This window comes from Mya arenaria, chromosome 15 (genome assembly GCF_026914265.1).
Source record: "Mya arenaria isolate MELC-2E11 chromosome 15, ASM2691426v1".
NCBI classification, from domain to species: Eukaryota; Metazoa; Mollusca; class Bivalvia; order Myida; family Myidae; genus Mya; species Mya arenaria.
The window spans coordinates 45,950,739-45,976,464 of NC_069136.1; the positions used below are offsets into that span (position 1 = coordinate 45,950,739).

The window sequence follows — 25,726 nt, forward strand, 5'->3', positions numbered from 1 at the left end:
GTGTTTGATGAATTCACCTTGCACAAGCCTCTGTTAAATTTATGCCACCAGGATGATGCAAGTTTATACTACTTAACGTCTAGCTCATATCCACAATACACAACGTTATTATTACGTTGTGGATTTGCTGGGAATGGCCAAGTTTAAAGAGGTATGTTGATGACAACCGTGTCAATACAGCATGTCAGCCCTAAAACTGATCTTTTCTTTTCAAAATAACTAATCAACATACAAAAATATTATGTCAAATAACTTTTATTGCTAGAAAGTGAACGACAACTGTTGACAACAATGAAGTCAAATGATAATAACTAACAGGAAATACAATCATGCAAAAGAATAAACTTAATTTAGAAACGATTACATAATTGTAGTTACAAAATGTTCTAAGATGCTAAGATTTAAATAATTAAAGCTCGGCTCCTACCAAATGCCCTTGCTTGTTTTTAAGACATAAACGTTCATTAAATTAGCATATTCCTTTCTGCATAATGCCTTTTAGAATTCACCACTATGATTGTGCAAATATTGTAGATATAAAATGAACGATTCGTTTGAAACGCAAAGATGATCTCGGCAATACTTCAGTGTGGTTTATAACAAATGAAGAGAAACATATATTTTTTGCAATTTTTAGTTCTTGAAAGCCCCAAACCTAAATCGTTCTGATTTCAGTGTACACCGTTGGGTTTAAAGTTTCTAAATAAATCATATGGAATTGGAATTGTCTTGTCTACAAAATATGTAGAAAAGTTATTCATCCGATATTCAAAGAAATGTTATTTTTAAGGTTTCTTTATTAGCATATTACTTGAACCTTAAGACGGGAGTTCTAACACATAATTGTGAATCATGAAAAGTAGCACAGGGTGTCTTGAGTATAAGGGAGTCATGTCCAAATCAGGATAAAGGGGGTTAAGACCCTCTTTTTCAATTGTTTCCAATGTCTTTAAAAATTATTTCAAAGTACTTCCTACTGATGTAATGCAAATAGTCAGGCAAACAACACACTTTTACAACTGTAAATAGTCTCAAGCCCAACTGTGCCATTCCTGCTTGTTTAGAGTCGCTCATTTGTTTGTCGCACACGACCTAATTAAAGACTTCCTGTGTTCGAACTGACACGGCTTACACATACACATATGATAAAGCAGTAACTGCAAATCAAATATATGCACATGAAGCATGAAATTTTTCAAAACATCGACTTGAACAAGCTTTTACTTTGTATTAAAAAATTCCACCAAAATGCTTTTACACTTGTTGATTAATTGAACAGTGTTTAACTCTAAATGATTTTTAATGGCCATGAAAAGTAAAAGCTTCATTCTTAAACCACACTGGACAAATACTTTTAATCTAAATTACAAAGCAATATATGCATATGTTTGTACAACACGTATATTCAAAATAAAATATTGCCTTTAATGTTGAATGATATCAAGTAACATTAACAGTTTCGCCACCTTTATGCAAGAACTCCATATCTGCTTCTCTTTATATATGCAGTTATTGAATTTTTGCTTTAAGTAACATTAACTGGGATGAATCATGAATCTGAATAACGGTTTCCTTAGGTTGAAAGTTTGCATGGCCAAAAATGAAAAATATGATATTGCAATAAATCAAACTCTGCACATTATTTTGATAACAATTATCGTTATCATTATGAACTTTCTTAAAACTTTTCGTCATTGACAATATGAACAATAATATATATTTTTTATCAAAAACATTGGATTTTTAAACTGAATAAAAACAAAAACACATGGTAAAACTTATGTACAAGATCTGTTAAAACACCACATATTTAAAACATAAAACAATAATACATATTTAAAATCATTAAGATTACATACATAAGTGATATCTAATAACATGATACATTACAAACATTAAAAGTTGACTGAATACAACATGTTATACATATATAACATACAATAAACTGTTTCAGGACCTGGATTAGTTTTTAAAACAGCACCTTTTGATTGACAATTCGTTATCAATGTACATAAACATTTTTAATGTAAGTAAGTTAATCAGTATGCAAAACTTTACCAAAACCGTTCATTTATAAAAGAAGCTGAGAAATTAGCAGGAGCGCCGCGGAGCAAACGCCAAGATCAAGCTGATAGTTATTATAGCATACTTGTGTCAAACATAAACGTTTTGTCATACTTTACATACTTGCATTTCTAACGTTGATCAAAATGAAACGAATTTTATTAACCATATTATTTTTTCAAAGTCTCTTACTAAACTTCGTTTTTCGGAAACAATGAATGGATTTCTGAAAACATCTAAAACCACAAGTAAAAGTAAGAACAGGTTTTGAGTACTGATCCACAGAATAAACATAGATCTCTACAAAATTATTTGTAAAACGCTTTTATCAAAATTAACACATACTACATGAAATAACAATACAACATACCAGCACACACTTATTTCTAATGAATGATATCATACCAGTACATATTAGTTTATAATAAATGATAACATACATGTACAAGCACAAAACACAACTCATTTCGGAATGATAACCTACCAGGGTACTATCATATCTGAATAAGAACATATCTTTTCAATGAATGGAAACATACAAGCACACATTCATTTTTGAAGGATAACACTATCTTTTTAATGAATGAAAACATACTAGCACAGCACATATTCATTCCTAATGAATGCTAACTGTGAACACGCGACAATAGACACAATGAGCCCCTTTATAACATGAAAACTGAATTGTGAAAACTAGAAATAGAATGAGCTATTTACGAATGAGAAGACAGAAATAATATACACAAACTTAAATTTAAATGACTAGCACTGTATATTACGTTTCAGAAAATCAACAAACATATTGCAAGATTCAAGATATCTATTACAGAACACTAATATACTATTTTTCAAATATCTTGACTTCTTTCAAATGAAATCACACACCATGTTTAACAATGACACTTACTATGACTTCAATACCATACAAGAGGGCTTTATGATACATGTATGCCGTCCTCAATGGCAATCAATTAGTCATTGCGCATTAAATGTCTGTTTAAGGCTATGACAAACATTCCTCCAAATTTGAGGATAGAATTTATATTTATTGACCAGTTATAGATTTCGCAATGGGTGTTATACTTTCAAGTTTAACATGTTAAAGTTTACAATACGGACAACTCAAGTTATACAGATACACCAATATGTTAATAATAATACGACATTAGTTAATATCTTGAAACTTAAAACGAGCGTTCTATAGTCATTAATTAGACAAGGTTTGGCCGAACGACCTACATGTGCAAGCAATATACACTTCTGGCATGATGATAGCTCATTTAGATTGTTGGCCCAATCTAAAATGGTACCGTACTTCTTATTGTACATTAAATGAAAATGACTGTACTAAAAAAAGGTAGTAGGAAAATATCACCCACAAATATATGTTTAATATGTATCAAATAAAAGTTTTAATATCCATTTAAAAGTTGTTATAAAATAGTCCAGTAATTAAAATAACCAGGCCTACTTAAATACCAAATGTATGTAAGAAATATCTCCCTTCCAATCTAGATGAAACGCTGGCATACATTCAGTAATGAATAGTCTAGTATAAAATGTTCACGGTATTCACATCATACATAATATTAAATTTCATATCACACAACATGACATACAAAACTACGAAATATAATATTATGATTCAACTTTGGATACAATACAAAACTACATCTAAAACCCTGAAGTTTATGGACACTGTGACTTAGATTGAAATAACTGGTACAACAGTTTTGCTTGTACATCTAGAAATGTGTCCACTTCCTGTGATTGGCTATTGCCTTGCTGAGGAAGAACGGAGGCATTTGATTGGCCAGTTGCCTGTTTTTGTAAGAAGCTTGGTAATTGGTTAGTTTGAACAGGCTGCTGAAACAACAGCTGCGATTGGTCAATTCCTGGCGATAACTGTAAGATCGGCTGCGATTGGCTACTTCCTGGAGACAAACGAAACGCTTGATGCAATTGGCTGACTGGCTGTTGAGATCGCCGTGGAGAAAACTGACTGCTTAATGTCATTGGTGGAATTTGGAACTGTAAAAGTCATACATAACATGTACGAGTAACATTCAAATTTAGTCTAGTAATTGAAACCCACAATTTATTACACTTATCATATATGAAACAGCATGCAGTGCATAGTTAATTTTTTCTTAATTTATTTGAAAGTTTCACAAGACTTGCGATTTTTATCAATGCTTTCATCACATCAAATTATTTTCAATTACCCCCAACAGTTTTACACACTTACTGTAGCACTCACTGATAATAATCCCAAGCTTCTCCCCAAACTGTACTTTGAAAATGTACAAAAATATTTATTGCCCTATTAGTACAATACACCCAAAATCACCATATCTCACCTGATTGAGGGAGTGTGCAGGTTGCTTGTTACCGGACAAAGCCTGTAGCACAGGAGCCTGGTTACCGGATAAAGCCTGAAGGTTCATCAGCGCAGATGCGTGCTGTGGTCGGGACTGAGGAAGGCTAAGGCTCACTCCAGGGGGCGTTTCACCTGTAGTATTGAATACAAAGCTAACTCCAGTGGCCGTTTCACATGTTATATTTAATATTAAGTACACTTTAGGAGGCGTTTCACCTGTATCAGTTAAAACAAGGTTTCAAAATTGCAGAGGAATATCACTAACGTTTGGACGTTATCATGAATAAAGATTGATACAACTATATGCTATATCAATCAATATTTATGATTAAGACAAGAGCACCGACAGCGGAGGAAAAAGCAGGTTTTTTAGTTTAATTTAAAGTGACACTCTTATTCAAAATCAATACATACACATGTATAACAAACATCAATTTTTTGATAAACCTTTAACTACTTACTAAATAATGCAGTTATGGAAAATATTTTTCACTGGAGACAGGCGTAATTATCCCATGCGAATATCTGAAACGGTTTTTGTGTTGAATGGCCAAGATTAGTTCTTGCATGACAACGCCAACAATCAGCAAAGTTATGGCATTATCTAAAGTAACCCAATAATAGACAATCATAAAATCAACAAACCATATCCTTGCATCTGCTGTTGTACCTCGCTGGATCTGACCATCATCTGTGAGAGTGCATCAAGAGGCTGGTGAGCTGGTGGTGGCTGTCTTGGACTAAACAGCTGCTGCTGTGGTTGATACTGATGATGCTGTAGCTGTCCATGTGGCTGATGGGCAGGTGGAAGAGGAAACTGTTTCGCCTTTTGGTGTACATGCACTCGAGGCGTAAACTGTTGTAGTGAGTATTGCTGATGCTGATGAGCAGGTTGTTGTTGTTGATGAGGTGGCTGTCGTTGCTGCTGATGTTGATGAGCCGGTTGTTGTGGTTGCTGATGCTGCTGTTGCTGCCGCTGATGCTGATGAGCAGGTTGCTGTCGTTGATTTTGCTGTTGTTGTTGCTGATGTTGATGAGCAGGTTGAAGTTGCTGCTGACGCTGATGTTGTTGTTGTTGCTGATTAGTGGCAAGAAGTTGATGTGGAAACTGACGGGGTTGCTCATTTGGAATATGATTCTGAAGCAGTTGTTGCTGCTGCTGCAGTAAATGAAAAAGAGATGGTTGAAGAGGTGGTTGGTTTAGTTGCCATGGTGGAGGATCCTGAGTGTGAGCAAGTTGCTGGGTGTGAGCTGGTTTTGGAAAGAGTGGACCCCCAAGTGGAGCTAGGTCTGGTTGGGTGGGTCTTGGTATATGTGCAATCATTTGACCCTGTCCCATAGCTTCAACTGGTGACCTAGGATAGCCATTGTGTTGGTTACCTAAACTGAACTTTGGTCGTGATTGACTACTTAAAGTTGATGGTTGCACACTACAGTTAGGATTTGCTTTATTGTTCTGTTGGTCTATATGTTCTTTCTTTATATTCAACAATGGATTTATCTTGATTTGTTGATCTGGCAGAGTCTTTGCTTGTTGTGATATATTACTTGTACCTGACACAATGCCTTTACTTGTAGTTGACTGGCTCGTCCTTGACTGTGCTGTGTATTTACTCTGTGCTTGTCTGTAACCTGCATCATGCTGTTCTTTCTTTATGTTTACCAATGGATTAATTTTGATTTGGCTGTGGTCACCTTGTTTAGATGTACAGCTAGGTGATGAATTGGAAACTGGTTGTGTATACGAAGTGAAAGTTGTTGAAACACTAGTTGTGGATGATGCATTCAACGATCTTCCTCCTGACATTACTGGGATACATGCTCGAGTTGATTGAAGCATAGCTTTACTTGGTCTTCCCAAACCAATAGCTGTCAGTCTATCCTTGTATCTACCATCATGTTTCTCTTTCTTAATGTTTATCAGCGGATTTATCTTAACAATATTTTCTGGTGGAAGTATTTTCCTACTTTCGGTGGTACTGTTTTTTTGCCCAGATGAACCACTAGACAACTGAAGAGAATGACTTGATTCAGAAACAATACTTTGACTTTGTATAGAACTCCTTGACATAGATACCCCTTTATGGAGCGGTTGAACTGCATTTGTTGGTTGACGATTTGTTTGGTATTCATTATCATACTTCTCTTTTTTAATGTTTATAAGTGGATTTATCTTCACATGTTGATCCACTTGAGGCCCATAAGATTTTTTAGCCTGAGCCGGGGACTGTGTAGTCTTTCCAGAATTTCCCTGAGCAATATTTAGTTCTCTTGATTGGTAGTTAACTCCAAATTCGACTGGAGAAAGGACGCTTTTGGTTGATTGAGTCACTACTGATGAGGTACTTAATTGTGTGTTGACTTTTGCCTGGAAAGCAGGTCCTGCTCGTGGACTTTGTTTTTCATAACCTTTATCATGTTTCTCCTTTTTTATGTTTATCAATGGATTGATTTTTATATTTGAGTAAGGCTGGTGCATTTGTTTGGCATTATTCCCTAAAACACTTTTATTTAGGAACATTGTACTGCTGCTTTGAACATGACTTATTTGATTTGTCTGACTTGAGTCACATGGTTTTATTTCAGATGAAGTATTTATATTGGCACTGCTCACTAAATGAGGAATTTGTAACAAGCTTGCGTGAGAAGCACCGTCAGACATTGAAAAAGTAGCAACTGCATTAGATTTTTCCTGGCTCGAATGAACTCCAACATTTCCAGCAGGCTGAGGCAGTGACCGCTGATTTTTCTCATACTCTTTATCATACTTTTCCTTCTTAACGTTGATAAGTGGATTTATATTGATTATCTGATCTGGAGGAAGAATTGCAGAATTGCTCTGACAACATGGTATAGAAATATTTGCTCGTGTTGTATGTGAGGTATTTTCTGTAGTGGACAAAATTTGCTGAGAACTTGCACTCAGGCCATCCTTTTCTCCACCAAGTCCATTTTGTTGACTTTTCTCATAGCCCTTGTCTAAATGTTCTTTCTTTATGTTTATAAGTGGGTTTATCTTGACTTGTTGATCTACATGAATGGACGTAGATTTGCTCTGACTTCGTGCTTTTGTGGAATTGGTTATTGCTGGCTGAGAACTTTTACTCTGTCCATTTATTTTTCCTATGCCGGGCTGGTCACATTCTCCACTAAGTCCCGTTTGTCGACTTCTGTCGTGAACATTTTCTAAATGTTCTTTCTTAACGTTTATAAGAGGATTTATTTTGACTTGCTGATCTGATGAAAGCATTGCAGGTTTGTTTTGACTGATAGCTGCTACAGAATTGTTTGCTGTTGTATTTACAGAACTACCCGAAGTGGACGAAATTGGCTGACAAATTGCACTTTTTTCAATACATTTCCGCATGTCAGTTTCGCTTTTACCTCCAGTAAGTGCCTTTTGTTGACTTACCTCATAACCATTGTCTAAATGTTCTTTCTTTACATTAATCAGTGGGTTTATCTTGACTTGCTGATCTAGGGATAACATAACAGGTATATTTTTACCACTAGTGGGCAAAGAACTGTTCGCTTTTGTAATTACAAAATTGCCCTCAGTGGACAAACTAGATGGAGCACTGACACCTTGTCTATTTGTTTTACTCACACTATTCTGTCCACTTTTTTCTTCGAGTCCTTTTTGTTGCATACTTTCATAGCCCTTGTCCATATGTTCTTTCTTAATGTTTATCAGTGGGTTTATCTTAACTTGCTGATTTGGATCATTGATCTGTTTCTTCTCTGGCGTCCAACAAACCTTTCCTGGGCTTCCTCGAAGACTTGGGTCAGATCTTTCAGTTATGGACTGTGTTAGATATTGTTGTCTCAATTGTTCTACATCATTTGGTACACAGGATTCGGAAACCGTCTTGGTGGTATCATCGCTATTGTCATGCTTTTCTTTTTTTACATTAATCAATGGGTTTATTCTTATTAACTGATCTGTTTTAGCTGGACTTGCAGACATTCTTGAACCTGTACATATGGTTGTTGTATTAATCAATGTTTGTGGCTGAGCTAACATCACTGTTTTTGACTGTGTTAGTGGTAAAAGAGGTATTGGCAAACTACCACCAGCTGTTGTAGCAGGAAGAATTGGTCTGTGTTTCGGTGGTCTTCCTCGTCTTCTAGTCCTATTGGAGCTAGACTGAACGACAGACATTGTAGTCAAGTTGGCAATGTTCGTGTTATTGACATTATTCCCGGTTGTGGTGACAGCTTGTGATGGCGCTTGCAATATGTTTGAAAGTTTCTGAATGTAGTTGTTTTGCCCAACACCAGAAGTAACTGCACTTTGACCATTACTTGCGGCTGACATTTGAGCCATTGGGATAATTCCTGTTTGGAAAGTTAGATTTGGAGAATGATTTGCTGGCATTGGCAACACACTCTGAATAAGAGGTGCTTGGATTAGCGTTGAACTTGGCTGTTTTAATACTGTGGAAGCACTTGAAGGTATTGGTACAAGTAATTGTCCATTAGCAACAGTTTGTACTGGACTATAACTTGGCTGTGCAAACGGGATAAGCAGTTGACTAGTTGTTGGTGGAATTGGTTGATTGGGTTGAGGTGGGTTAGGTGAATTTGTTATCAAACTGGGTGGCACATCGCACATGCTCTTCATATCAGTACTGCTTTTCGCTATTCTACGTCGCTTTCGGTTTTTCTTTACTTTCATATTACTTGTGGGTTTGGCATGTTGTCCCTGCTGATTCTTCTCCTTTGTACTACTTGTAATGTCAACATACAACTCCTCCTTTTTCATATCAAATTCATTTGAACTTGTAGTAGATATATTTGTTTCTACACCATTTGATGTAGAAGCCTTGATGTCAGCGAGGGGTAAAGAAGACTTTGGTGAGAGTTTTCTTTCTTTCTTCGTTTCTTCTGCTTTATTCTTTTCCCCTTCTTGCAATGATTGCACAGCTTGCTTAGGTTTTCTGCCTCTCTTTTTCTTCACGGGTTCCTCACTCATTTCTTTGTCAACTATCTTCATGGGTTTTTCATTTACAGCATTGTCCACTTCATGGATCTTCATGGGGTTTTCAATCACTTCTTTATCAGCTTGATTGATCTTCATTGGTTCTTTATTCACTTTTTTGTCACCCTCATTGATGTGCATGGGTTTGTCAGTCACTACTCTGTCATGTTCATGCACTTCATGATAGCTTTTTTTCTTTGGTCTGCCCCTACCTCGCCGTTTTGGCCCAGCCACATTCACATCATCTGCGGTTGAACCTTCAATGACATCAAAACCGCCATCAATTTTAATCAATTTTACAAAGCAGCATTTTATTCTATCATCAAAAACCATCTGTTTCACATCATCATCTTTTAACAGTCGTTTTCTAATTCTCTCACTTTGGGCGCCAAATGCTTCCACAACAAGCCTCTTTTTGAACTCTATACACCACTCTTGACTTATCTTTTCACTTTTGCGCTTTGGAGAACTGTGTTGAGACTTTGAAGATTGAGCCACCTTGGTGGCTTGCTTTTGGTTAATTGGAAAATCAGCTTCTTTCTCAGTTTTTGTTCTCTTGCTTTTGTTACCATCTTCCTTTTCATTCTCTTTATCATCTTCTTTGCGCTTTCTCTTTTGTGTGATTGATGTGAACTTCTCAGTTTTATCAGTAAACTTATCACTTTCATTTATAGACTGATCACTTTTGTCTGTGAACTTCTCGCTTTTATCAGTAAGTGTTTCACTGTTATGTGTAAGCTTCTCACTGTTTTCTTTATTCTTCTCAATTGTATCTGTAAACTTTACACTTTTAGCTGTAATTTTCTCAGTTTTGTCGGTTAACTTCACGCTTTTATCTATAAACTGCTCACTTTCACCTGTCAACTCCTCGCTTTTATCTGTAAACTGCTCACTTTTACTTGTCAACTCCTCGCTTTTATCTGTAAGCTTCTCACTTTTGTCTAAATTCTTCTCACTTTCGTCTTCCCCAAAGTTATCAGAGGTAAATTCATCGCTTTTATTTGGAAGCTCAACATCAGATTCTATTGCCGGGATAGTATCTGAATCATTACCATCCAGTGAAGGCTGCACATTGAGTTTACTTGCACAACCAGAAGGTTTCCAGTTTCTATCTTCTTCATCCTCAAGTTCAAAGAGGCCATCAAACTCGCCTACTAGATCATCATCAGAGAAATACCAGAATGTCTCATTGTTCTCATTATAGTTTCTACTCTTTCTTTCCCGAAGACTCTTTCTTGGAGTAGAATCATCATATTCTCCAGATTGCTTAGCATGTTCAGCATAATATTTATAAACTGATGAAGCCTCTTTCATTCCTTCCTGTCTTGAGTTTCGCCTATGTCTTCTGCCTTTCTTTGATTTGCTTTCCGTTACATCATCTTCCTTCTTTTGACTTGTTTCCTGAATTTCTTTCTCATCGAAAATTTTGCATTTTTTTCCTTCATTCATTTTTTCATAACCTGGTGTTACATTAAGTATTTTACTCGGTGTGAATTCACACATTTCACTTGGTGTCTTGTCACGCACTTTGGGAGAAATCTTTTCATTCGGTTCCTTTCTTTTTCCTTTGTCAACCTGTATTTTTGGTGCAATTTTTCTGTACTTTTCCTTTTTCTGACCTTTCTCGTCCTGTTCCTTTTTCTGTCCTTTCTCATTCAGTTCCTTTTTCTTTCCTTTTTCAACCTGTTCCCTTTTCTGCCCTTTGTCTGTATGCTTCTTCTTCTTGTTTCTCCAGTTCTTGATAACAGATTTGTATTTTAATCTTGAAAATGGAACCTGCTTGTTCACTTTTGCAGTCGAGTTCTCTGTTTGATTTACAGGCTTTGAAGCTGGTTCTATCCAACTCTGCTGCAAACGTGTCTGAGCATGTAAAACTGGTGGCTCTACATTATTCTCAATCTGCAATATCTGTGTCTCAGCAAACAGTTGAAAAGCTGGTGGCTGTACCTGCAAAACAGGAGGCTGCATTTGAACAGGGACCTGCTGAATTTGTACAAAAGTAGACTGAACTGGTACACCTAAGTGTTGTAATTGGGTGTTCTGAGAAAACATCTGTACAGGTGACGGCTGAACAGCTAGAACAGGCATTGAGTGAAGCTGTACAGAACCCATTGAAATCTGTGCTGATGGTAACAGAAGCTGTTGTCTTTCATGTTGTGGAAGCGCAGCAGAAAACTTGTACAACGATGGCATTGTTATATCTTTCCTTGGGTCGTAGATACCTACTTTGTTCAATTTTAATTTCAATTGGAGTTCTTTGATACTTGTAAGTATTTCTTCTGACATTTCCAAAGGTGCAATTCCCATCTGATTGAATTGGTTGTGCACATCATCTGAACGACTGACGATGAAACATAGTTGCAGCATTTCAACCACATTTTCTAACACAGAACTGAAATTATCACCTTCAAATACTACCATTACAGTTTGGTGGTATATTACCTGAACTATCTTCTTCAGGATTTCAACAGATGACACTTTTGTGAAGTCTATCCTGCAGTAATAAGAAACGGCACAGAGACTGTATGTAAAAATGTAATCTTGCCCTGCAGCATTCACTGTCCAAACCATGTGATCCATTACATCATGGAATGAATGTTCTACTTCATTATAATCCACAGTCTTGTCAATTAGCTGCACTGCCTGCAAGAATGTCTTGGATTTCATCAGATCTGGATTAGCTCTAAGCATCATGAACATTTGGGAAGCCACATGCTTTATCACAAATTGGCGATATTTGTGTTTGTCACCCTTGATGTTTTCTGGTATTTCGAATGGTTCATAATCTAGATGTTGGAAGCTTGCATCAACATTTGGTTCTATCTCTATTGGTTTTGTTCTTCTATCAGTATAAGGGTCCACAATTGTTGAGTCATAAACCGTTATTTCCAAGTTCAGTTGTTTTTTTACATGGTTAATGTTCCTCATCAAGGCATTGGACATTTCAAGATGAGGAATTCCAAGCTTTTTCAAATCTTTTGAGACACCATATGTGCGGCTTACAACGAGGCAAACCTGAAGAAAGTATTCCGCATTAGAAAGCCTTGAACCAGTCGGGTCAATCTGGAGAACTTCAATCGCAGCCCGTTCAACTATGATTCCCATGGCCTTCTTGAAAATGTCTGCAGTTGGAAATGCTTCAAAGTCAATCATGCACCCATAACATGATGCACACAAACTGTACTTGAAGCTGAATGCCATTTTCCCCTTATTCACTACACAGAACACCTCATCCATCATACAGTCAAAAGACGAGTCCACCTCATTCACATCAACACTTGTATCAACATACTGAACGGCCTGCAAAAATGTCTTTGCATTCAATTTGTCCGAAATTGGCGGCGATTCTTTCAGCATACATGAAGACAAAATTTTCAGAAAACAGTCAAACATTATTGAGTACCTTTTCAATCGATCCTCCTCTGTGTACTTCTTTGGTATATTGCTTGTCTTCGTCGTTTTTTTCGCATTGTTTTCTGATGTAAGTACAGACGTAAATCTCATTGTTTTGCCCTTTTCCCCCTTATCTACAACATTGTTTGCCAAATTCACTTTCTGCTCTTTCAATGTTAGATTTTTTCTTTTGTATTTTTGACTTTCCGTCTTTTTTACAGCAGCAGCTCGTCTCTCTGACTCCCTCTTTGCTTCCTTTTCAGCAAACTTTGCCATCTTCCTTGCTTTCTCGGATTCCTTATCTTCCAAACGCTTTGTTACTACCGCATTCGCAAACTGCAGAACTGTTTTCTCTTCGCATACTGGGGCTTTTGCAACATCTTTGGCAGTCAGACTTAAGTGGAAATCTAACGCTTCCTGAGTTAAGAAATTTGATTCACAGGCAATGCATTTATATTTTGTATTGAACAGACTGTCTTTATCAGGTTTATCTTCTAACAAATGAATTGTTGACAAGTGGCAAACCAAAGATTTCCTAGAAACATACTTTATCTGGCAAAATGGACAAATTAAAAAATTACCCTGTGTACTGTCTGTTTTGCCAGGATTGTGACCACTTTCTTTACAATGTTCATGAAATCCATTCAATGTTGTGAATTTTCCGTCACAGTTTCCACATACTTGTAAGATGCAATGGCATTGGATAACATGCTTCCAATATTCAGTATCCTCTTGGTTAATAATGGAAAAGGTTCCCGGGATAGATAAACCACAGAAGAAACAATGTTTATCCAGCAAATGTACTTCTCTTTCATGCTTTTCCAATGCACCAAAGTCGGGAGCCTCTTTGAAACAGTGTGTGCAGAACAAAACATTGTCATTAATCTCTTTTAGTTTATTTTCAGGAACATGTTTTTCACGGATGTGAGCCCATATACACCTTGATTCAGGAGAATCTCTGAACATTTCACCACAGAGATAGCAAGTATTCAAATCTATTTGTACAAGCTCTGGTTCATACGAAATGCTTCTATTGCCATTTTCTTCACCACATAGGTTAGATTTCTCTAATTCTATATCTTTATCTTTTCCTTTTACAGATGATGTTTCAGTATTTATCTTTTCAGCATTTTCTTCAATCAGGTGTTGGATATTTTCTTCAATTGCCTGTTGAGTATTTTCTTCCTCCGTTAAATCAATGGTTACTTCAGCAGGTGGTTTTGAATTATTACTTGTTCCTTTCTTCCTAGATACCTGCTCTGTGGTTTTACACTGTGTTGTTTCTATTGGTTTTGCTGGAGCCCTACTGTTTGCACTAGTAGTACTTGGGTGCAACACAAATGCCTGCTTAATCCGCTCACTCTCAGGCAAACTAGGTACCAACTGTGTATTTCCTGGGATTTCCATCTGGTTCTGAGTATTCACACTTCCCGCAAGTCTCTTCCTCCTTCCTCTGCCTCTTTTTGGCTGAAAAGTATCTTGTGTTTTGCCAACAGTCATGAGTGGATTGCCTAAATGCATTTGTGTATTGCTGACACTTAAATGGGTTTTGCCAACATTTACTTGTGTTTTTTCAACGTTTAATTCAGTATTGCCAACATTTAAACTAAAAGCTTTTTGTATCATTTCAATTTCACTAGGAGCTCCGGCAGCATTACCGAATGTGGAATCCTGAACTGATCTAGCCTCAATGGTAGACATACCTTCACTCACTCCATGACATTTGGAAATAATGTGCACAGAAGGGTTTGTGTCAATATTATTTACTGGGACTTTCTCTGTTCTCCAACCACTGCTCTTGTCTGGTGTTGCTGTAACTTTTTCCTTCAAGAGATCTTTAGGCGGTATCCATTTCTCCCAGGCAAGAGTTGGTGACTTCAGCTGCTTTTTTTGGTACGCGCTTTGAGTATCTTTAACCTTTTCTTTGAATACTTGCACTTCATACACAGAAATATGGGAAGACACCAAACTTTCATAGAACTTTTCAGTAATATTTGCCTTAACTCCAGTCACATTATGCAGCTTACAGCTTCTGTACATTGTCATTGCTCTACTGAAATCTTTGTTCACAGGTTCATAACTTGCAATAAATGTTTCTAGTCCCTTCTTTTCTATCACAAGCAGTATTTCAAACAAAGTTAATCTTTTGCTGTAAACATTTTCTATTCTTAATTGCGGATCCCAAGAGCGATTACGTATTTCCATTAAGTTACTAGAAACTTTCTGCCCTAAACTTGGTGATCTGAAAGGAGTTACCATATCCGCCACCATTGGAGTTTTCATTTCTGAACCTGGTGCTGATACTCTACTAGAACTTACAAGTTTTGATGGAGAATCGTTGGGGTTCGGAAGATTAAAACAAGACGTGAAGATTTCTTGTTGAATCTTCGGTGCTGGCAAAATCGGTATTAAATCTTGGTGAATCTTTGGTGAGGTAGCGTTTCCAGGCGCCATTCTTTGTAATGGGGGTGGTCCCGGCATTGTAGCAGTTGAATTGTGAGATCTTGGCGAGATTATTGGTGGTGTTGATTGAGCCGCTGATGAAGACTGACTTCCAATACACTGCAGTGGTCCAAGATATGGCGTAGGCTGGGATATGTTACTGGTATGACTAGATGATGATGAGAAGGAGGAATATTGAGTCATTTGAGCAACATGGACAGGCATATTACCAGGTGGGGAGTATATTGCATTCTGAGATGGCACATTTAGAATGTCTGTGCTGCTTAAACACAGTCCTTGGCCTTTTAATGATTTCGATGGGACAGTAGGTGTAGGTGGGGTACTGCTCTTTGGTTGGAACGGTGCCACAGCCATCACAGGAATAGGAGCTCCATAATGAGTCTGGGCGCCTAGCGGGCTTTTCCCAAGTCCTGGGAAAAGGCTTGTTTCTAAACTGCCTTGGATGGCAGGGTTTAGCACTGGCAAAACACTCTCTTGGGGAATTTGTAGACTAAGTTCTGGTGGGTTAACTGGATGCCCAGATGCAGGGGATAATCCAATAAACAAGGGAAGTTGCCCAGCACTCCCATTCTGTCCTGGATATGCCATTTTCTTTGTGATATTCCTACAGGTCACTGATCATCACTATGTCAATTTCCCACATTTTACTGTTCACCTTGTTCACTTTCTTATCTTTATAGTTCAAAAGGGTATTTAGAATAATTTCTTAACTTTCTAGTTCCAAATCACATGGTCAAGTCCCTGCAAAGTTCCAAAATTTGCCATTATAATGGATTTTCAGAATTTGTCGTAACATTCCACTATGTGACCACATCTTCTGTTGGCATTGTCTATGTTATCATAGTACACTCCACTCCCAGTGGTTAGAAGAGTGCAAGTTAGCCATCTTGATTGGTTATCAGCTTTAAGCTACACTATGAGCCTTATGTTGTCTGTGTCCTTATCTTTCTGTGGAAACTATGCCCTGACCCTGAAAAGAGAAAGGAAAGATCTTATAACAGATGTAGATTAAAATAATGCTCTTATCATATATATTAAATACCAAGTTCAGTTATTAGTTCACAGTATTTCGAGCTGTTTGTTTTTCAGGTTTTACCTAAATATATGACCCCACAAGTGTTTGTGCATTTGTTGTTGAAATCAGTTTTACACATAGGCCAGTGTTTTTCCACCTCAAAAGGAATATTGGTGGGGCCCTTTGATAGGGGAAAAATAGTGTTGATTTCGCAAAACGGGGAAAAATATTAACATGATTCATATAATGTTTAACTTGTTTTCAAACTTATCTTATTCAACAAACCTCTGGTATTTTATTCATGAATGGCACTTTATTGCTACAATTTTTATATATGTTAAGAGATCAATGTTCCTCAAAAAATAAATTATAAAGGGCTAAAAAAACTGTATGCCCAGGTGGTGTTCTAACTAATCCAGTGGCACATGTTTATATTGCTTCTTCAATTGAATTACCGGTATTATTCCATCCAATTGGACAGTACCCCAAAAGGGTGTATTTTAACATTATGCTGTTGCAATTAAAACAAGAGCTGTCACAGTGACAGCACGCTCAACTATTCCGCCGCTTTTCAGTGTAAGAATTGAAAAGTTTTGGCGAAACATGCATGGATCACTGTTAGATTAGATTTCAATGCAATACATGATGTGCTGAGATATTAACATAAATGTGGTTACATGCAAAATTTAAACCAGAATTTTTAAGTGTAATAATAAAGGGCCATTATTTGCAAAATACAGTTATCTAACTTGATTATTCAATTAGGTTGGGTGGTTGAATACCATTGTATAAAGTCTCAATGCAATACATGAAGTAATTGCTGAGATATTATCCTATGTGTGCTAACATGCAAGACCTTAACCACAAATTCAAAGTCGCATAATAAAGGGACAAAAATTATAACAGAGTTATCTTACTTGATTAAATAAGAAGGTTAAATGGTTGGGAGCCTGTGTGTAAAGTTTCAATGTAATACATGATGTATTCGTTGAGGTATTGACTTAGAAGTGGTTACATGCAAAACCTTTATCAGAATTTCTAAGTCTAATAATAAAGGGCAATTATTTTGCATTAAATACAAACTAGAGTTATCTTACTTGATTTATTTAGTAGGTTGGATGGTTGAGTACCATAATATCAAGTCTCAATGCAATAACTCCAGTAGTTGCTGAGATATTAACCAACGTGTGCTTGCACACAAAACCTTAACCAAAATTTCTAAGTCGAATAACAAAGGGCAATTATTTGCATTAAATGCAAACTAGAGTTATCTAACTTGGTTAATTAAGTAGGTTGGATAGTTGAGTACCATTGTATCAAGTCTCAATGCAATACCTCAAGCAGTTGCTGAGATATTAACCTATGTGTGCTTGCACGCAAAACCTTAACCAGAATTTCTAAGTCAAATAATAAAGGCCTATTATTGGCATTCAATGCAAACTAGAGTTATCTAACTTGGTTAATTAAGTAGGTTGGATGGTTAAGTACCATTGTATAAAGCCTCAATGCAATACCTCAAGTAGTTTCTGAGATATTTACCTATGTGTGCTTGCACGCAAAACCTTAACCAAGGGGTGACCCCGACGCTTGGGTGAGTAGTATAGCTCTCCTTATTCTTTGAACAGTCGAGCTAAAAAATGACATACATTACCATACAGAAATACATTTCCATCAAAAACTAAAGACAAGTCAAACTAAACATTTAAAAGCAGGAAATGAATCAAGCTTTAAATTTCAAAGAATACTTGTACTTTGATTATCAGTTGAGTGGTTCAGGAAATATGAGCAATTATAAAGTAGAGATTCATGCAAAGATTCATTGTACATGTTTTTATTTTTGATGTATTTACTCTTGAACAGTTTTATAATATAAACAATAGCTGTCACAGTAAGTGACGAATGCTCCCTGAAGGCCATCAAGTTAAATGGATTATGCGATTGTTTCGTGTTAACCACTTAATTACACTTTAATAGTAAGTGATTACTGGTTAATGTAATAAGATTTGTGTTACCACTTACTTTATGTAAATAGAATTCGCAAATTATAAGTAGATAACCAGTTGTATGAATATATTTATGGATAAGTGGTAACATAAATCTTATTACATTAATCAGTATGTTACTTATTAAGTGGAATTCGAGACCATAACTAGTTAACCTGTTTAAGCGCCTGAATCTGAAATGCATTTATAGAAACACAGTGGTAACATGAATCTTATTAAGTTAACCAGTTAGTATGTTACTTATTAAGTAGAAGTTGCAAACCATAACTAGTTATCCTGTTAGTGTTGCCTACAAAAGGTAAAAGGTGGCAGTTCTGGGCACTTTCAAGCCTGTTTTTAGTCTGATGATATTTATCTTACCAAAAAAGTAATGCGAATATTAACTAGATAGCTAGATAATTATTGCGAAAATTAAGTGGTTAACAGGAAACAATTTGCGAACGCTACCAGGTTATCTAAAGGCAGTAATATTCAACCATAATATTCAACACTATGAACCAGTTCACCCCAAAACACAAAATGCTGTAATGCAACAAAACCAGTTTTAGATGATTGCCAGAAGAACTTCAGCCTGTGTTGTGAGAATGACATGTAAGCTGATTTGTTGTGAGTTTGATAGCCTTATGCCATAAATGGTCCCCATCAACTCTTCCTACATACCAAGTCTGGTGAAAATAAGTCAACCATTACTGAAGATATTGAGTTTCAACCGTTTTTCTATTTTCAGTATCATTGACCTTGACCTTGACACAGGCGGCTCCTAACACAATCCCATGAAAGGTCTCCATAAACTATTCCTGTAAACCAAGTTAGGTCAAAATCAGTCAACCCAAACTTACGTTATTCAATACCATAGGTGAGTTTCATGCCAACCTCCCATTGAACAATGATGTTCACCTTTTGAAAACCTGGTAAAAAACATATCAGTGGTTTTGAAGAACCTCTTGGAATAACCATCTTACTAAAACAGTGGGTGAATTAAATACCAGTCAACTAGCCCTACACAGAGTGGTAGAACCCTACGAAAGCTTGCTTAAATTCTGAAGGCCTTTTTGAATTTTTTTAAAGACAAGAACTAGTGTAAGAATTCAGATTTGTTCATCCAAAAGCCTTAAATAATAGAATTGCTTTAAATATTAAAATCTGTTCTTTCTGATAAAGACACAATAATGATGAAAACCTTGAACTTGTGAGTCTGTGAAGCTCAAGGGTCTGTATTTATGTTCTTAAATTTGTTCATGATCTGGATGCAGAAAACAACAAAAAGGCCTCTATCACATTCATTAATAATTCAATGGTATAACAGTTCTATAGGTATTACAATCTCGAAAATAGGAAATGTTTTTCTAATTAAAATCTGTTTGAAGAAATGCAATAAACTCAGAGGGTTATTTCAAGATTTAACTGTTTACATACATGAAATGATTCACAAAACAATAACTTTAGAATGTTCATCACTTTGAATTGAGAACAATAGAAAGAAAAGCTACCACGGAAGTGATGACGAAGCCAGCACGCAACTTGACACCAGATGTTAATGATTTACTAAAGACAGCTTGTTATATGGAATTAAAATCATAATGGATGTTTAAAGATTATATCAAGGAAATTAATTCTTATTTGCCAACAGATCAGTCTAAGCACATAATAACCTATCATGCTGATAATGTGTATTTGTATAAGAGCAATATCTCTTGAACTGTAGAATGTATATATAGGGCAGGCCACAAACTCCAATATGCCACAATTAGGCTAGAGTTTTATAATCAGTCATTTACAGTAGTCATAAGTGTGAAAATCATATACAAGGGTATTTAACGCTATGACAAAATGGCCATTGGTCATAAAAAAGCACTTATTCCCCATCATTATTTTAATGTGTACCAAGTACTAGTAATTCAGAGTTATAACTCTGAAACTGTGGTTGTTCACTCCACCAATGTCTGTCTACAGACCTACAAACAATATGTCTGTATGGTATATATATATACCAGGCACTACTCACTCATCATGCTGGTAATGACTGTACCAAGTACCAGTGATATCTATTAAACTGGGGGAGAAGTTCTTTCCACATTAACTTCAATATAGCAGAAAGTATATTCAATAGGGTCAATCTGATAAATCATTGAAACATTAAAAACTATGGTTATAGAAACAGTTCGAACGAATTCACTCAATTTGAAACACTTTTTCGCCATTTAAGGGAGCACATGTGCCTTTTCCCTATTTAATGACGCCTGTGTTTTCGTTGTTCAAAGTGTTGACGTTTGCTTTCGCGTATTGTTTACTTGTTTTGAAAACATTTACATAAACCATCAATGATTTAAAGATTAACAACTTTTTTTTAAAAGAAGCGTATTGCGGTATATCGATATGACGAAACTTGTATTGCAATACAATATTTTTAAACAGTATACTGGTACATATTGGTATATTGATATCAATATATCGGTTTATCGATATATTGTTGCATCCCTTCTAAATTATCCCTAATATATAGCCAAAAAGTCTAAAAAATCATATACTGGTACAAGGGTTACTTAACTCTTACGACAAAATGGCCGTAGGTCAAGAAAAGGCACTTATACCACTACTTCCCATCATCGTTAATACCGTATATGTACCAAGTAATTAAGAGCTATAAGTCTAAAACTGAGTGTAAAGTTGGCTCCACCAATGTCTGCCAACAGACCGACAAACCAGTTGACTGTATCGTAATGGTGTCTCCAATATACCCCTCCCTTTTGTTTGGTTGGGTGCACAGAGAAGTATCACAAAATCTACATTATTCAAGCAAATGGTCATCAGCTGAAAGATTGAAGTCACTTTAGATTATGACTTAGAGGAAAGAGTACATAACTCTGAATGAAAAATTGAAACCATTAAAACAAGTATTTTTTAACCACATGTATAGCTGCTAAAAATATTGTGGAAAGTTGTATTGTACTGCCTTCACTTTCATGAAGACTTCAGCGATAATTATCAAATTTTGTTCAGAAGAATTTAGAAAATAAAATAGTTAAAGAACTATTTGAAGAGAGATCTCTCAAAACACAAAAACAAACCCATCTAAAATGTGAAAATTTAGAACAAAATATCACTATGAAAATCTTGGTTTAAATAAAAGTATTCACTGACAATAATGATAAAAGTATTATAAGTGCTATGTATATTGCAAATTCCTACCTGAAATTGCCTGTATTTAAAAATAATAATATAAGAATAAAGTAATACTCCATTTTCAAAAATCCTTTTTAAAGACGCATTGAGTATATGCAAGGCATCAGGAAATAAATTACTTCACTGTAACAGATGATAACTGACGGGTTTCAACGACTGAAGGGAGTGAAAAATAGATATCAATGATTTAAGTGCACTTTATGATTGTAATGGATATTTGCGTTCTATTTTTTCACAATCTTTATAATGAAATTTTGAATTTGTTATTTAATACCACTTTTTGTCTTACCTGCATAATATATTCCCCCACCCCCTCTCTGGATCAGTAATAAATGAATACTGAAAATTGTGTGAGGAATGAATACTATGCAAATTGAATAGATCGCAAATTAAAAATCTAGCAAACTATCAATTTAATTTCCAATAATATAACATGCTATGTTTGAATGGTGTACTACATGCTCCCAGAGAACTTCTTTGTCAGGTACATATGGAAAATTGAATCAAGGTGTTTCTTTAATGAAAAATATAATGATTGCATCAAGTTTCCAAAAGCAAGGATAAACATTTGAACATTTGAAATACTTCAAGTGATCTAAAATTGCCACAATCAGTCATCATCTGGTAACATGCAGCCTATCTTAATGTTTCAATCTTCTCAGATTACTTTTTAGATAAGTTTTTCATAAAGCTGTTAACCATATCCTTTTACCTTAAACTGACCTAATAATAAATTGGCTATCTACTTGTCGCAGCCTACCTACATTTAACACTATGTGACTAAATTTTCACCATCCTATGTCTACTAACTGTTCTCAAGTTAGTGTGCAAGCATTTTTTTAATAAGACTGTTGTCAGCGACCTTGACCTACTGACATCAAAAACAAATTGGTCAACAAATGGTCAAAGGCATTTCCAACAACTGAAAGTTTATGTGCCTTGGTCAAACTGTTCTATGGTCATTTTTCTGACATAGTTTTCCAAAAAAATCATTGGCCTTGGCCCTAGATCTTTTAAACAATTTTGGTCATAAACTGATCAAGCACAACATATTAGTGTTGGTAATCAGTTCCACTCAAGTAACCAATTATCGATTATAAACGTACAATTGTTTTTAAACGTACAATTGTTTTTTTTTAAATACTAGATAGTACCTGATTTGTGGTTTTATTCATGTACAGTATAAAACCCTCAATCATCATATGCATAAACGTTATGTCTATGATTGAAGTTATTAAGTGTTATTGCAAAAAAAAATAGTTCATTTTTTTTTTGCTCATTGTGGCTTTCTCCGGCCATTTTGTTAAAGATAACCTTTAAACACTTCATTATCGATTATAATCAAAAATCGAATCGTTGGGCCTGAAATCGGCATCAATCGATTTTATTTGGTTATAAACAATCATCAAGAAAAAAAAATATTAGTAAGTCTGACTTACTAATATTTTTTATTTACCTTATTTTAGTTTTTTCTTGATGATCGATTTTTTCTTAATTTACTTTAATTGTCTCAAAAACATATTTTTCCAATGATATTTTGTTCTGCAAGACTTAGTGCATTACAGTATGACATGACAGTGTATCATAAGAATTATGATAAATCTTGACATAAAATAATTCTGTATAATGAAAAAGTTAAGAGATTTTCATAGCAAAATATATGGGAATACACTTTTTCGTACTTGCTTCTAAAAAAACTTTGAAATTTCACCAACTTCAGACCTACTAAGAATTATTTGCATTTTGATGGATAAGATGAATCTAAGTGTATTATTGTTGTACCATAGTGAAGTTAAATAATTTCTGGATTAGTAGGTATACCAGTTAGCCACAATACGCACTTTTAGGGAACTTTTTTGAACATTTGGATATTCATTTTGTTCCCTAAACGCCGCAAGTCAACTGATTCATACCAATGTAAAATATATTCTTCAACTGTAACTCCACAATACTTAAACTTCACTGTTAAATAAGAATACACAAGCTACACATTAATTATTTTTAACCAATACCTTTCTCTTATTAAACTTAAGTGTTTAATAAAACACAAATAATTAGTCTAATTCAGATGGACTTGTTAACAAAGCATCACCATTTTGAATCTATCTAGCAGGTGCCCGTATTTTTTACGCTCAATATACTTAGCACTGGGACCTGTAGTTCTTGGCTAGGAAAATAACAAGTGGGATACGCATAGATTCGCCAAATCAAAATGCATCAAAGACACTGAGGCGGCTGTTTTTATGAACTAGTATACCAGTTAGTCCACCTAAATGGTCTTCAGGGTTCTTAATAAGTTTTGGTTGAACCGTCTCAAAGAGTAAAGTAACCGACCAGCTTCTACTTATTCTATTTAAAATTCATTTAGTTTTCCAAATTTGAACCAGCCCAATTGCCATTTGAAACTGGGCGGCAGCCGGTTCTTATTGAGAACACTGAGTCTTTCGACAATTTTTTTTACTATGGCAGACTCGTGACGTCCACCATCCCAGCAAAAAGTAGCGAACGGTCCTTGGGCAGAGAATCCTCATGGCCACAACTTTAAAATTATCTCCGTTACAAATTCAAATTTCTACGAAAATATAATTGCCTACTATTAAACACATATTTATTTATGCCATTATGCCAATATAAAGTTTAAACATATTCAGATATCATAAAACACTTACATGACTTGTGTTGATTGTTTATCAAGTATTCCGATATCTGTAAATCTGTGACAAATCTGATAGGTTGTAAACATGTATGAAAGGGTATTCATGACCCAGAATATATTTATGAAAAATAACAAATCCAATGACAAATTTGATCCTGAGTTTAGATCACTGTCAGGTATATTTTGAAAAATTTTGTCATTTAATTATTCAACATCGAGGCATAATATTACAATATATTATTTCGCCCTGTGTTAAATGGTAGAGTTGTAGCGTTACAGATATACATAAGAAATGTCAAAATAATAAAAAAAGTATCAAGATCGCTCATTATTGTAGCTAGTATACCAGTATGTGATAAAAAAGTATGCTATCTTCCGTCTTGGAATGGTTTGTTTCAACACTACAGTAATCTAAAGCTACCAGTATCAGGTAGTGAGGTACGCATTTTTAGGGTCATGGACATTATGAACATGGTCATTGCAGACCAGACATAACGGACCATATCTAGGGACATTACAGACCATGATGTAATTTTACTCACAGTTTGTTTTAACTTTATAACATACCATATTTGCAGACAATGATATATTATTTAACTCGAAGTTTGTTTTTACTTTATAATGTACCTTATTTCGGGACATTACGAACCATGAACTATACATTACCCACAGTTTGTTTCTTTTGTCTGTTTTAACTGCCAATCTTTCAAATTTGTTCATTATTCACATAATTACTTTACATATTATTTTATTAAAAATAAATTTACTATACAGTAGACTTTTTCTGTGGGAAAATTGGTCTTTAACACCTATTGGAATTTCCTGTAATGTTCTAACCATTGATCTATTTGAATTTCACTGGAATTTTCACAGTTAGATGGAAGACAATGGTATGTGTCATATCATACTGAGCACTCATATACAAGTATTTATTAAAGAATGAAAGACGATAGAGTGAATAAATAAAATAAAATGTTAATAACATTTTAAATCATGGTCTTTAAGTTTCTAAACATGGTCCGTAATGTCGCTAAATATGGTCAGTTATGTCCCAAAATCTGGTCCGTTATGTCTGTTCCATAATGTCCATGTTCCGTAATGTCCGTAATTCCATTTTTATACTTCATAATTAATTTGTTATTCCATTTTTATACTGCATAATTAATAATCATTTCATGGATATAATGATAGAAAGGACTTCTAAAGATCATAATACACATTATCAATAATAACACTCAAATAGTATTTTCTTAAATTCGAACCACTGTGAGAATTTTGGCCTCAAAAGAACTAGCACATACTAGTTTAAATGAAAGCTTATTCTCTTAAAATGATTCGAACACAAGAGCTTCAGAGGGCTTGAAAATTATAACCTTATATGAGGAAGCAATTCATGCAATTATGGATATAAACGGCATAGAAAACTGTGTGTATATTTACATGAAATAAATGATGCAACTGGTGTCTCTATTCCGGTGTATACGCTTAGGGTAATCTAAGGCACGCTGAACAAGAGGAGAAATCGCTTTTTGTTAAAAAAATTAAAATGCAAAAATATTTCTTATTAGATTGGAGAATACTCAAGTTC

General features: G+C 35.2%; 1 protein-coding gene across 3 annotated transcripts; it reads right to left on the minus strand.

The window, feature by feature from the left end:
• Positions 1–239: 239 nt before the first annotated feature.
• LOC128219543 (uncharacterized) lies at positions 240–25,726 on the minus strand. Of its 3 annotated transcripts, none has more exons than XM_052927362.1 (4): positions 25,579–25,726; positions 5,090–16,251; positions 4,425–4,576; positions 240–4,095 (listed from the first exon to the last, which is right to left on the minus strand). In XM_052927362.1, exons 2-4 carry the CDS (start codon positions 15,867–15,869, stop codon positions 3,754–3,756), a joined length of 11,274 nt encoding a protein of 3,757 aa, XP_052783322.1. In that variant the 5' UTR covers positions 15,870–16,251; positions 25,579–25,726; the 3' UTR covers positions 240–3,753. The 3 variants fall into 3 exon arrangements, with proteins under 3 accessions (XP_052783322.1, XP_052783323.1, XP_052783324.1); XM_052927363.1 differs by lacking the exon at positions 25,579–25,726 and adding an exon at positions 21,489–21,619; XM_052927364.1 differs by lacking the exon at positions 25,579–25,726 and adding an exon at positions 17,943–18,022.

Coding starts and splice junctions, on each gene's coding strand:
- LOC128219543 (XM_052927362.1), bottom strand. CDS start 15,869: ATGGCATATCCAGGACAGAATGGGAGTGCTGGGCAACTTCCCTTGTTT. Junction 4,577..5,089: donor ACAGCAGATGCAAGGATATG/GTTTGTTGATTT, acceptor TCAATACTACAG/GTGAAACGCCCCCTGGAGTG. Junction 4,096..4,424: donor CTGCACACTCCCTCAATCAG/GTGAGATATGGT, acceptor TGACTTTTACAG/TTCCAAATTCCACCAATGAC.